We start from the raw sequence: 12,782 nt of genomic DNA on the forward strand, positions 1-12,782 counted from the left end.
AGGTGTTTCATTTTTTTTTTCTTATTTGATTTCTTTTAATGTCTGTCCTTAAACCAGTACTGATATACTTGTACAAAATTATGATTGCTGAATAGTTTTGAGGTCCTCTGATACTTTGCATTCTAAAAGGGGTAGTTCACCCAAAAATGAAAATTCTGTCGTTTACTCACCCTCAAGTTGTTCCAAACCTGTATGAGTTTTTTCTTCTGCTTAACACAAAAGATATTTTGACTTCCATAGTATTTTCCCCCCCTACTACGGAAGGCAATGGGGTCCATCAATTGTTTGGTTAACCATGTTCTTCACAATATCTTTTGTGTTCAGCAGAAGAAAAATTCATACAGGTTTGGAACAACTTGAGGGTGAGTAAATGACAGAATTTTCATTTTTGGGTGAACTATCCCTTTAAGGTGGGCAGAATTATAGATAAATGTGGCTTTGTTATTCTCGAAACAAATGTTTTCTGGAACTGAACACAATCCTACAGAATCTTATTTACTAAAAGACTCCTGAGTGAAGCACAACGGATCTGCACCAATCAGTGTTTACACTTGCACAGTAAAGCTTCAAGGTTTAAGGCTTTGCCAAGCATTTTACAGCTATCTTCTAGGCTACTTCAAAATGTAATAATCTTGCTTTTTTAAAAATCTACCCAACAGTCTTTGTGTAAATAGCAATGCCTGACATAATGCACCCTAATCCAGGTGTTCACTTTGTTTATCAGGTATTTAACCATTTTTGAAGATACTTGCTTAATTCCTTATATAAATTGATTAAAAGTTAGTTCGATCTATGTTGAAAATGAGCAAATACTTTCCTTATGTAAGTCTGGGTTTCTTTTTTCAGTACCATTCTGTAGGCTTCTTAAATATTTCCAACAAAAGGTTAGTTGTAATATTACAAAACAAATAGAAAGTCTAGTAGGTTATCTATAGCATACGTATTGCTTTTTAAACAAATATACAATATTATATTTGTATAATACACATATTTGATGATGCTTATATGTTCATATTCAAATAGCAGTGTACTTACAGAGCACAGGGGGAGGAACGATCATCTGAAGGTAGGAAATATTTAATCGGTCATTGTAGTAACCCGGACACGTTTCGATGAACACCAGAACTGATTGTATTACATTACACAAATGTTCAAACGCGTTGAAGAACGAGAAAAATCGACTCGAAACGACTGTGTGTAAGTATTATTGAAGGTGTTAATGTTTGGGACAGCTATCAGGTCATTAAAAAGTTATTAAAACATGTCTCTGTCTAGGAAGTGTGCAAATGTAACTTATAAGTATAACGTTTGATGTCATCAGTCTGTTTACATCAAACATGCTTATGCATGTTATATGGTTCTCTATATTATGCTCATCTTACTTTTTAAGTGATTGGTTTTAAAACCTGACCCATAACCACAATCAAGAATGAAATAGGAGTGATATCCTTTAATGAGTGATTTGAAAAATACCTGAAGATGGCAGCAAAATCCTTATGTATCATTTGTAAAACTGGGAGAGAAAAAAAATATATATATTTTTTTGTGTCCTTCTAAGGTACTAAAGCCCACGGACGTCATATGTTTTTGTCTTGTCAGATCATTTTTTAGCTTTTGATGAGTGATAAAAGGCAGCGAGCGAGGGTCCAGGGCTCCTGGGCCAAACCTCTTCACAAACCACAACAGCCAACTGGTATGACCACTTTCCAAGAGTTTACCTATTATAATACATGTACAGCAAAAAAAAAAAAAAGATTTAATGACATATACATTATTTACATAATCACATCTGTTTAGTATTCCACAACATGTTTCTACAGTCTTGAGAGTATAGATGTGATTTACAGGCCTGCAAAAGTCATAGAAATCAATAAAATCTTGGAAAGGGTAGTTGAAAAGTGATTAAATAAATCATTTTTATTTTTATGATTATTTTTTTTCTGTAAATGGTTAAATTGTGCAGTTAGATTGTGGAAATGTCATGGAAATTCATAAAATCTTAAAAAGTCATTGAAACTAGATTAAACAAGGGATTTTTTTTATGTAAGTTAAGTTATTAAGTAAATTATTTTTATTTAAATGGACTGGTAAATGGACTGCATTTATATAGCGCTTTCACAGACCCAATGGCCACCGAAGCGCTTTACATTTTGCCTCACATTCACCCATTCATACACTCATTCATACACCGACGGCGGTTTATTAAAAAAATTATCCGATTTTTTTTACGTAAATGATTAAATGATTTTCAAAAATCTTTGAAAAGTTGTGGAAAAGTCATGTAAATTAATACAATCTAAAAAAAATGGTAATAGAAACTTGATTTTCTATTTAAATCGAGTGATTGAGCAAATTATTTTGATTGTTTACATAAATTATCAGATAAATGATTTTCCAAAATCCTTAAGCAGTAATATCAAATAAGCTGAGAAATTGTGAAAAAGTAATGGAAACTTTATTAAATCAATAATTTCCCCAAATGATTACATGACTGGAAAAGTCATGGAAATTCATTGTTAAAGAAAAAACCCTTGAATAACCACACTGTAAACTTTTGCCAATACCCAATACAATTATCGTAAACAGATCATTTACATATATAAATCTTAAAGGTACAGTAGCAAAAACAGCCTGTTTAAACACAAGGGTCAGAGAAAGTATGAAAGGTTATATAAAACTTAATTGGATTTTATTTTGTTTCAAAAAACACTGACTAACTTTATAAATGGACTTCAGGAGACAAAACAGGCAATATAGGTGTAGTACAGTGTATCAATGTATTGTTTTCTGCTTCTGTTCATTTTGTTACAGACAGTGATAAGTGTGATTCCTAAATGGTTCCTTAAATTAAAATTATTTATGTTCTAAGTTTCAGCTCAAGATGTCCAGTCAGGGTCATGGAAATACGGACCGCGATCATTTGAGTTCAATCAGCCTGACGTAAGAGCCGTTCTGTAGCTTTTATGCTGTTTTCTTGGACAGTGCTCACATCTAAGTGTCTCTACTTTATCCTGTGTCTTTTTGTCAGCCCATCAGAGAGATTCCTGCAGAGAAAGTGATCGAGTGAGTGACTCAGTACAAGGCACTTTCAAGCAATAAAACCCTATTGATTGACATACCCCGTTTATATATATATATATATATATATATATATATATATTCACTGTGTTTTTTTTTTTCTTTTTCCCAGAAATGCCGGTGACTATGAGATTAGTCAGGGGCCTACTGGTGTGTCCCGGTAAGAATACTCAGAGTTTAAAGTAGCATAAACTAAAAAAAAATCCCCTTCAAAAGAACATTTCCTGCATTTAGGTGATTGTTTACTGTGTTTCTGCCCAGACTGCGGCTCATACCGGGGTTCCTACAGCAGGAGGAGGCAGACTGGATGTTTAGTAAGCTGCTCGCTGAACTGCCCTGGTCACAAAAGACCAATTATAGAATGATGGGTAAGTCGCATGTTGAAGTACTGTAAATTGGGGAAGGGGAAATAGTGTTTTAACCTCTGGAGATTATGTTCATGATTAACCCCATAAAGCCTGACATATGAAATAATAGTCAGAAAATCAAATTTTTTGAAGTGGAACAATTATTGAACCTTTAGACAAAATATTAAAAACATCATGAAAAAAATTTGGTGCATTAGGCTTTTTTGGCTCATATAGTATGATATAGTGAGAATATAGAGCTCATTCTTGAGGAGGATGCAAAAATGCAAATAAATATCAGTTGTCACTCTATATCTCCCAATAAAATGTTACAGTCTTATGATCAAAGTAGCTCTGTAGTTTTCGTTGTGGAGGCAAAACGTATATGCTATGATAATTGAGAGATGAACAAATAAACAACTCAAAAGCCTGATGGGTCATATTTGACACTCACATTTTAACATTATCCATTAACATTATTCCAAAATGGATAATCAAGTAAATATAAGTTTCTTCAGTCCAGTAAGTGCTCATCTTGAATTACTAACAATATGAAAGTTATTATTATGTTTACTTTATGAAAATCAGTAAACAAATAATCACAGCTAAAAAGACACGTGAACCGTGACCTGAAGGTGGATATTTTTACAATTATACAAGGTCTTTTACTTACTTAAAAAAATATAAACTATCAATCAGACAAAAGGCATGTAATAGATTGTGTACAACCGTTTTTTCAGCAGTGTTGATCATGTTGATAATTTCGAGGCCTTAAAAATTTCAATTTGTCTATCAAAAAGTGAGTCAGAAACTCTTTAAATGTCCAACATAACTGAACATTAAGCCTTTACTCAAAAATGCATAAAATAACACTTAATTTTAACATTTACTCTTTCAGTTCAGTTCTATGCAAAGCATGCTGGGAACTAAGAATCAACCCATGCAGTTTCAGTTAATGCAGCAAAAATGATTAATGTAATGATTTAAGTAAGCCTCAATTTTTAAATACAGTATATAAGTGGACTGAACACAATAAAATTAAGTTGATAAGTGATCAAATGTTCAGCAATTGTGTTGCTTTAGCTCATTTTTTATAAAGCAAATTGAAAAAGCAGCAAAAAGCATATCCTGTAGCATATGAACATACGTTGAGCCTTGGTGCTAAACAGGAGAATGAAAATAAGCATATAATGACACTCTGCATCTGTCCCACTCAGACGTGTTCACGAAGTACACTTCCCACAGTGACTCACTCTTTCCAGTCCTTCTTCATCAGTAAATTGGCAGGAATGCCACTGCCTCCAGTTCTCTCGTCTGTTTACCTTTCAGGACCGACATCATTTTTTAAAAAGTCCCAAATATACCAAATGTTTAAACATTTACTTTGGACCAGGAGTAGTTCATGCTTGACTGTGACTGATCGAGTCTTGTTTTGACAAATATGTTCTGGTTCCGCGAACTTTCGGCCCCTATTTGGTGCGCTGAAGATCGACACATCATCAAGTCAAGTCACATTTATTTATATAGCCCTTAATACAATACAGATTGTTTTGAAGCAGCCTGACAGTAATAAATAGGAAAATAACAGTGATGTTACTAAATTCATCATTTATGAAACAAATTCAATTTCAGCTGTAAAACCTCTTTTTTAGAAGGCAATAGTGTCATTATTCAACTCAATTCAGTTCAGTGTTGATTCAGTTCAGTTCAAGTTTAATATCCAACTCAGTTCAGTTGAGGTTTTGTTCTCATTCAATAGTGTCAGTGCAGTCAAATTAGCAACTGTAACTGAGTATCACTGAATATGAAATGTCTTTAAACCCCAAGAGATGTCAAGCAGTATTGAAAGTACAAATACCAGAACGTACTTTATATTCATTGTGTTTTGCACTTCAGGTGATGGATATGAGGAACCCAGACTCACTTGTTGGTATGGAGAACTGCCATATACATATTCACGCTCCACTATGGAGGCCAATGCTCAGGTAAATCGTACGATCTGCTGTTTTTACATTAGCAAGTGACCAAACAAAAATGACATCTTAAAGCATCTCTTTCCATATTTCTCTTTTATAATAGTGGCCTCCAGTTCTTAGCACTCTGCGTCTGGCTGTTGAGCAGAAGAGCGGCCACACGTTTAACTCATTGCTGTGTAACCTGTACCGGGACGGTAAAGACAGTATTGGCTGGCACAGTGACAACGAGCCTTCATTAGGACCCCAGCCCACCATCGCCTCTCTGAGTCTGGGCGACACTAGAGTGTTCAGTCTCCGAAAGCAGCCACTTCCTGTGAGTCTGCGAATGGGCCATTTATAACTTGTCACAGTCATACTAGGGTTTAAATGTTGGGTATTATGGTGTTTACACTAGGATGCACGATGCATTAGGGCAGGGCGATTAATCATAATAAAACCAAAATCATGAAATGGCTGGCAGCTTTATGGGCTTCCTGCTGTTTTCCACCGGACAACGTTTGAACTGAAAAAAATTAAGACAACGTTTGTTCATCAATTTTGAAACGTGTTCAATTCAGCTATAAGCAGCTTTTCAGAAGACAATAGTGTCTTTCAGTTCAATGTTGATTCAGTTCACCTGTAGCATTTATTTTAGTGTTTTATTTTTAATGTATTTACCATTTTAATGAATACAATTTTTGGTCATAACGTGCAAATAATTATCGACTTCAGCACCGGTCAGAATTTGAATATCAGTGAAACACTAGTTTAAAAATGGCAAATCTTAATACTTTTATCAGAATCCTGATTACAATGTTAGTGAAAGTTTCTACCGCTTTTGGAATTGAGTCATTTTCTCCTTCTTTTTAGCCCTTAGAAAGAATCAACCGGCGTTTGCGTTTGAAGTCTGCGTACCCTGATTATGTTTCCATTATGTGTATGTGTTCCAGGAGGACAACGGAGACTACAGCTATGTGGAGCGCATACGCATCCCGCTGGCCCACGGGACCCTCCTGCTCATGGAAGGCTGTACACAGGAGGACTGGCAGGTACTGCTCTGAAGAAATATAAACACAACAGAATCAGTTAACCAGAGTCAGAAATCTAAGAATTGTTTTCTTGCTAAGTTGCACCACAAGCTCAGACGGGAGCAGAAAAACACTAAGATTTACAAGAACTTTTACCGAGAGTTTATTCAAGTTTTAATGTGACTCTAAGAACTGGCAGGAGCATTTGTTTAGTCTAAAATGAGCAGTGAAGCTGCCAGTTAATAACAGTCTGCTTTAAAAACGCTGCTGATAAAGCCAGACTGTGAAGCAAGGTTGAAAGGGGGGGGGGGTAGTGTTCCTTTGTTTTGGCTCTACAGTGCATTCTGGAAAACTGATCACATGTGATTGGGATGATCTGGAACGGTCACACTATTTGCCGTCGAGAGTCTGTGTAATGGTGTAAAGAGGGAACATGAACGGGTTTCTTCACAGCATACTGAGGCGGACAGTATTTCCAAGAAAGACTTTGCAAAACAGTGCACATAAAATACTACAGACACTGGAGAGAAATCACAAAACATACAATATTTCAGAGCAGAAACCTACTCCCTCGCAATCTAGTGGACCGGGAGCTAAATGCTCTAAAATAGCAGTGCTTTTCATTTAAATTAAGTCATTATAGTCACTCTTTTCAGCACAAACATGCTTCTTTTAAATGTAAACTCGACTTTTCATGATAATAGTAATGATAATAGAATATTATGATATTGTGATGATGAGGGGGGGAAAAATGTATATATATATAATATTAAATATGAATTACAATTTAAATTTAGTTTGACTTTTAATTTTTGTTATTTCTTTTAATGATTCTTTACATTTGTGTATACATATACACACACACACACACACACACTTTTTCGTATTTAACAGGTTATTTTATTATGTAGCAGTTAATCATCATGTCATGACGCCATCTATCTATACACAGTGTAGATGAGTGCACTTAGAAAAGTAAATGTTTTTTGTTTTTTTGCATTTTAATGTAAAAACCTGCTGGAAGTTATTTTAATCCTGATTAAGAGTTGTTTTTGAAATCCGACTCCAAGAGGAACCACAGGCCTTTGGTGAGGCACAAAGAATAGATAAAGGTCAAAAACATTTAATGGCGACATCTCAAAACCGTTTAAGAAAGGTCACTCACGGATTGTGCCAAAAAGCTTTCAGACGATCTTATTAGGTTGACATAACTCTCATTGACCTGTCAAAATAAAGTTAACTAAACCCACGTGTATGGCTGTTTCTTTTAAAATGATCACAACATTTGTATAGGCTTTGAAAGCTGTTACATAATTGTCAAACTGTGGGCACCAATTCAACATTGTATCTGTGAATGTGCACTACTTTTGCTTAGTCAAGCGACATTCTTTATCATCTGTCTGTCCAAATATACATGACACCATGTGTAATCGTGTATTTGAAATATTAAATACATTGTGAGTGCAGTTTTAACATTATTAATGTTTTTTTTTAATAGCACCAGGTCGCAAAGGAGTACCATGACCGCGGGGCTCGGATAAATCTCACTTTCCGCACCATATACCCAGAGCCAGAGAGTCCTAGTTGGAGATCTGTGAGGTGATCGCTGGGAGAAGAGACAGCAGGGTTGAAGAGGTCTGTCTCATTCACGGACTATACTGTTAAACACATCCTTTCTGTTCAATTTAATTATTTATTTAGGTTCACTTTCAGTCAAAGACCTGAACAATGATAAACTTGACTGGCATTATTGTATTTTTGTTTACATAAATGATCGTTTTCTCACAGCAGTTGTCCACAAAATAGCTTTTGTTCCAAGAAAGAATTACAAGTTTTACTTGTTTATGACGTTTGGAGAATGTCAAATAAATGGTGCCAAGGTGCCCATATTTCAGTTACAGCCCCCAAAGGCTCTTTTTATAGGTAAATTGCTGTTTAAATATTGCATGTTCTGCAATGTTTCATTTATAGCTTATGGTGAATAAAACTGAATTACAAACATTTGTTCAATGTCATTATGGGGTTTAGTTACACTGCCAGTCAAAAGTTTGGGGTCGGTAAGATTTTTATTTTTTTTGCTTTAAAAAAAGTCTCTTTTACTCACAAAGGCTGAATTTATTTGATCAAAAATACAGTAAAAAAAATATGTAATATTGTGAGAGACTATTACAATTTAAAATAACTGTTTTCTGTTTGAATATATTTTAATATGTAATTTGTTCCTGTTATAGCTTTGCATCACTTTTTCAACATCATTACTCCAGCCTTCAGTGTCACATTATACCTTCAGAAATAACTGATGATTTGGTAATCAGTTATTAATAAATATTCTTATTATTTGAAAGTTTGAAAACTTAATTGTAAGTTTTTGCTGCTTAATATTTTTATGGAAATCACGCTACATTTTTTCGAGATTCGTTGATGAATAAAAACTTCAAAAAGAACAGCATTTTTTTTTTTTATTATAAATACCTTTTTTGATCAATTTAATGCATCCTTGTTGAACAAAATAATTCTTTTTCTTTTAAAAAAACTTAAACCATTGTGCATAATTATATAATTATACAATTTTATAATTAAAGTTACACATGGGTGATGTCAAACATTTTATTCAAAACTAGCCTTTTCAACAAACACTAGGAAACTATCCATGTCCTTTATTTATTTATTTAATATATTATGAGGTTTATCATATTTTTGAAGGGCTGCCAGTCTTTCCAAGATGTTTGTTTTTACAACATGTCTCCCACGTTTTCTGTGCTCATCACGTTATTGATGAGTCACGGTCGAGTCCTTGTGTGATTGGTTGAGCTAAATGGATGTCTCTGTCCACACACATTACCACCGTCCTCGAGAGACGAAGACCATGGCAACTCGATGGCAGTTGAACAATCAACAGCAATGTTGACACAAATATTATGTAACCCACTGTTTAAAACTTTTCTTGAGTCTATTTTTAAATTTGTGCATATTCATTCCCTGGAGTTCAGGGCACAAAGGGTCATATATGGGGCTGTTACTGTATGTCACTCTTTTAAAGAAAATATCCTTAAATATGAGAACGCCGTCAAACGAATGCAACCGTTTTGGCAATGCCAGATAATAACCAGAGAACTGCAAAATGTTTAGACACTGCAAACCGTGAATCTCTTGCTCTTGCTTGTGACCTCAGTGATTTGTCGGAGCTCTTTAATTTGAGTTACTTGGTGTTCCTTTCTGCTTGGCTGGCAATGCAATGCCTTTCAGAGCGTCCCCATAAAGACTGACCTGCACATGGAAATGCTGCTTCTGTTCTGGAATGCAGGGACCCTCGCTGTGTAATGGGATCACTGGCCATTATTTTTTCCACTACAATTAACTTTGTTATTAGTTTCATTCCCAGAGTGTGCAGGGAGATCTGTTGGGTTAGGGGAGTGTGTGCAACAACTCTTCTTAGCTCTTACTGAGAAACTAATCCTGCACTCAGTTAAAGAGACAGTTCATTCTGTCATCATTTTCTCACCCTCAGATCATTTCAAACACATATAACTTTCATTCATCTTCGAAACACAAATGAAGCTATTTTTAATTAAACCTAAGAGATTTCGGTCCCTTGTTTGAAAGTCCATTCCACCAAAACTTCATCGTTTTCATAAAAACATTGTTAAAGAATTCAATATGATTTGAGCAGTTAATTCTAAGTGTTCTGAAAAGTAATGATCGCTTTATATGATGAACAAATTTAATTTAGGCTTTTATACACATTGATCAACACGCATCCATAGACCTCATTAAATATTTTAAACAGAAGCTCAAACATGTTTGCTTGGTGGGCAAGAACCAATTAGGTTTGTTCTCGTGTGTCAGACAAACACCTTTGAGTTTCCGCAAGAACCAATGAGCTTTGTTCTCACGTGTCAAGAACTGTATAAGAACTGCTCGATTCATATGGATTTCTTTTACGATCTCTTTATGAACTTTTTGAAGTGTCGAAGTTTTGGTGGAATGGACTTTCAATGGAGGGACAGAAATCTTTCAGGTCTCATAAAAAATATTTTTTTTTGTGTTCGAAGAAAAGGTTTATGGGTTTGGAATGACATGAGGGTGAATAACTGATGAGAGAATTTTTATTTTTGGGTGAACTAACCCTTTACCATAGATGGATTTTCAAGATGACACTCTTTAAAACCTTCATGGTACCTCTTTCCAGAACACCTTTAAATAAACTTTTGGCATAGTGTCCAGTATGCTTTCAACATTTCTCAATTGCACTGGGATCATAACCAACAGAAAAACAGCATGTTTGGGAAGTCCAATAACCCGTGTCCTGCCAGGATGCTCTCTCCCAGTAGCCTTTCAGTGGCCTTTGTTAGCAAGACCACATGGATTTGTTTTCAGCACCTGCCTCAGAACTGGAAACGGTCCCTTGTGTCCAACCGCAAGGCTCTGCTGTCATGTTACATCACAGTCATGCAAACCATGCCTCTCGTCCCCTCTTTGTCATACGAGTTAGACTTGGAACCAAAGGGGTGGAAGTTGTTTCTTTTCAATAAGAGATTAGAGGTGACATGAGCAACAAACAAGCTTGAAGTGGCTTTGGATTGAAGCATCTGTTGAATGACTACTTACAAAGTACACAACTTTTTGTCTCGCTTGGCTGACCTGTGCTTGAGCTTCATGAAGACACGTTCCCACTCCTCCTAATTCTCAGATCAGAGAGCTGCATCACGAGTCTAGACGCATAAGGCTAACAGCAACATGTGCGACGGCGGCACGTATCCATTAGACATGGGCAGTGTTGTGCCTGTTGAAGTCAAGGCCTGTCTTTTCATTCCCACCAATACTAAGACCCAGGTCTCCCTCTGTCTTAGGGGAAAACTCCTCCTTTTCCCAGCAGAACTCTGGAACAAAAACAACATCCCTTCCGAGTACATTGCACTCACCACCATTTAGATAAGGATTATGTTTACTTCCACAATACAGAGTCTTAATTGTCATTTGTTTCATTACTCACAGGAAGAGATGGACTGAATATTGCTTTGGGGAGGCATATCTAGGAATCCATATCCATTTTTAGGCCCTGATATTATCTTGCTTGATGTATATATCTAATTTCTGACTGTTTACATCTTGGCATGCAACATACCGGTACCATATCAGTTATCAGATTTATCAGTAATTGATAATTTCCTCTATTTTTACATTTAGATTAGCTTTGCTGTCATCTAACACTCAATCTTAAACAAATCAAAACAAAATATTATTACTTTAATAAGACTGTTAAATGTCATTTTTTAGCAAATCTCAAAATTATTATCCATATTTTCATACTGTACATTATAATGTTGTGATGCATTAATTCACTTGTAGCATTTAAAACAATTTGACTTTGGTTTTTAGGGTTTTATTTTTTATTCATTTAGACAAAATAGTACCATCTCATTTCAAGTAATCAAAGTTGTAGCATACTCAGTTTTATACTTCTCATCCTCATATATACTGACATTTTTGAGTTGGTTCTAAAATAAATAACCTGTTGAGGTAATATAAGTAACTTATGTTTATGTGCTATCCATAACAGGAGTGAAATGTTTTGGTCCGTGGTGGAGAAGTCAGTATGTTGCCTCTGCTAATTTTGGATGTTATGTCGAGCAAGTGGCCTACATGGGAATGTGTCTATGTTGTGCTATAAATATATGGCTTTTCGTCCCCTGTAATGAGGCCAAGTCCAAGGAAAATAAAGTGGCTCGGTGGTATTTTCACCTTTTTATTATGTTAACAGACAGACCTCTTAATGTGACAACAAATTTGTTTATGCTCCTTATAAACACAGGAGAACTAAATCAAGCCGCAGTGGCCCTGAGCCAGCATGGGGATTTATTGTTTTGAGGATATATGTTGCTTTGTTACTGAATGTTATCATTTAATAGTTCATGTGTTCTATAAACCCGTTTTCCTTTTTTGTCTTATATACCCCCTCAACTCCATCAGTAAGGCCAGTGGTTCGCAACCATTTAGACTCCAAAACCCCTCACTCTCAAAGACAATATTTAAATTAGGTAAATAAAAAATAAACTAAAATTAAAGTGAAAATTACAGAATTGTTTAAATAACTGATTGTTCTTGTGTGTTTACACTTTTTATTACCAATGATTAATTACTACTTCTTTACCTAATTCTTCCAGGGTTTTTTTATTCAATTTTGTTTTTTTACTTACAAATAGCAATTTCTATACCGGATAAAATCATTTAAAGATTTTATAAATTAACATAACTTTTCCAGGTCTTTAAAATTTCCTCCATAAATCCAGTTTTTTTTTTAAGAAAGTGAGAATGCTGGACACCAAACCAGAAGAAATGTGTTCATTTTAGCCCCTAATATATTTTTATATAAT

General features: G+C 35.0%; 1 protein-coding gene across 1 annotated transcript; it reads left to right on the top strand.

Moving 5' to 3' along the window:
* Positions 1-1,093: 1,093 nt before the first annotated feature.
* On the top strand, positions 1,094-8,409 carry alkbh3 (alkB homolog 3, alpha-ketoglutarate dependent dioxygenase). Its single transcript, XM_056271033.1, has 10 exons — positions 1,094-1,197; positions 1,600-1,693; positions 2,870-2,940; positions 3,029-3,063; positions 3,191-3,238; positions 3,340-3,446; positions 5,322-5,410; positions 5,505-5,714; positions 6,331-6,429; positions 7,907-8,409. Exons 2-10 carry the CDS (start codon positions 1,618-1,620, stop codon positions 8,009-8,011), a joined length of 840 nt encoding a protein of 279 aa, XP_056127008.1. The 5' UTR covers positions 1,094-1,197; positions 1,600-1,617; the 3' UTR covers positions 8,012-8,409.
* Positions 8,410-12,782: the final 4,373 nt, after the last annotated feature.

The sequence above is a fragment of the Rhinichthys klamathensis genome, unplaced genomic scaffold (assembly GCF_029890125.1).
Source record: "Rhinichthys klamathensis goyatoka isolate OS25496 unplaced genomic scaffold, OSU_Roscu_1.1 h1tg000310l_1, whole genome shotgun sequence".
In the NCBI taxonomy this organism is placed as follows: Eukaryota; Metazoa; Chordata; class Actinopteri; order Cypriniformes; family Leuciscidae; genus Rhinichthys; species Rhinichthys klamathensis.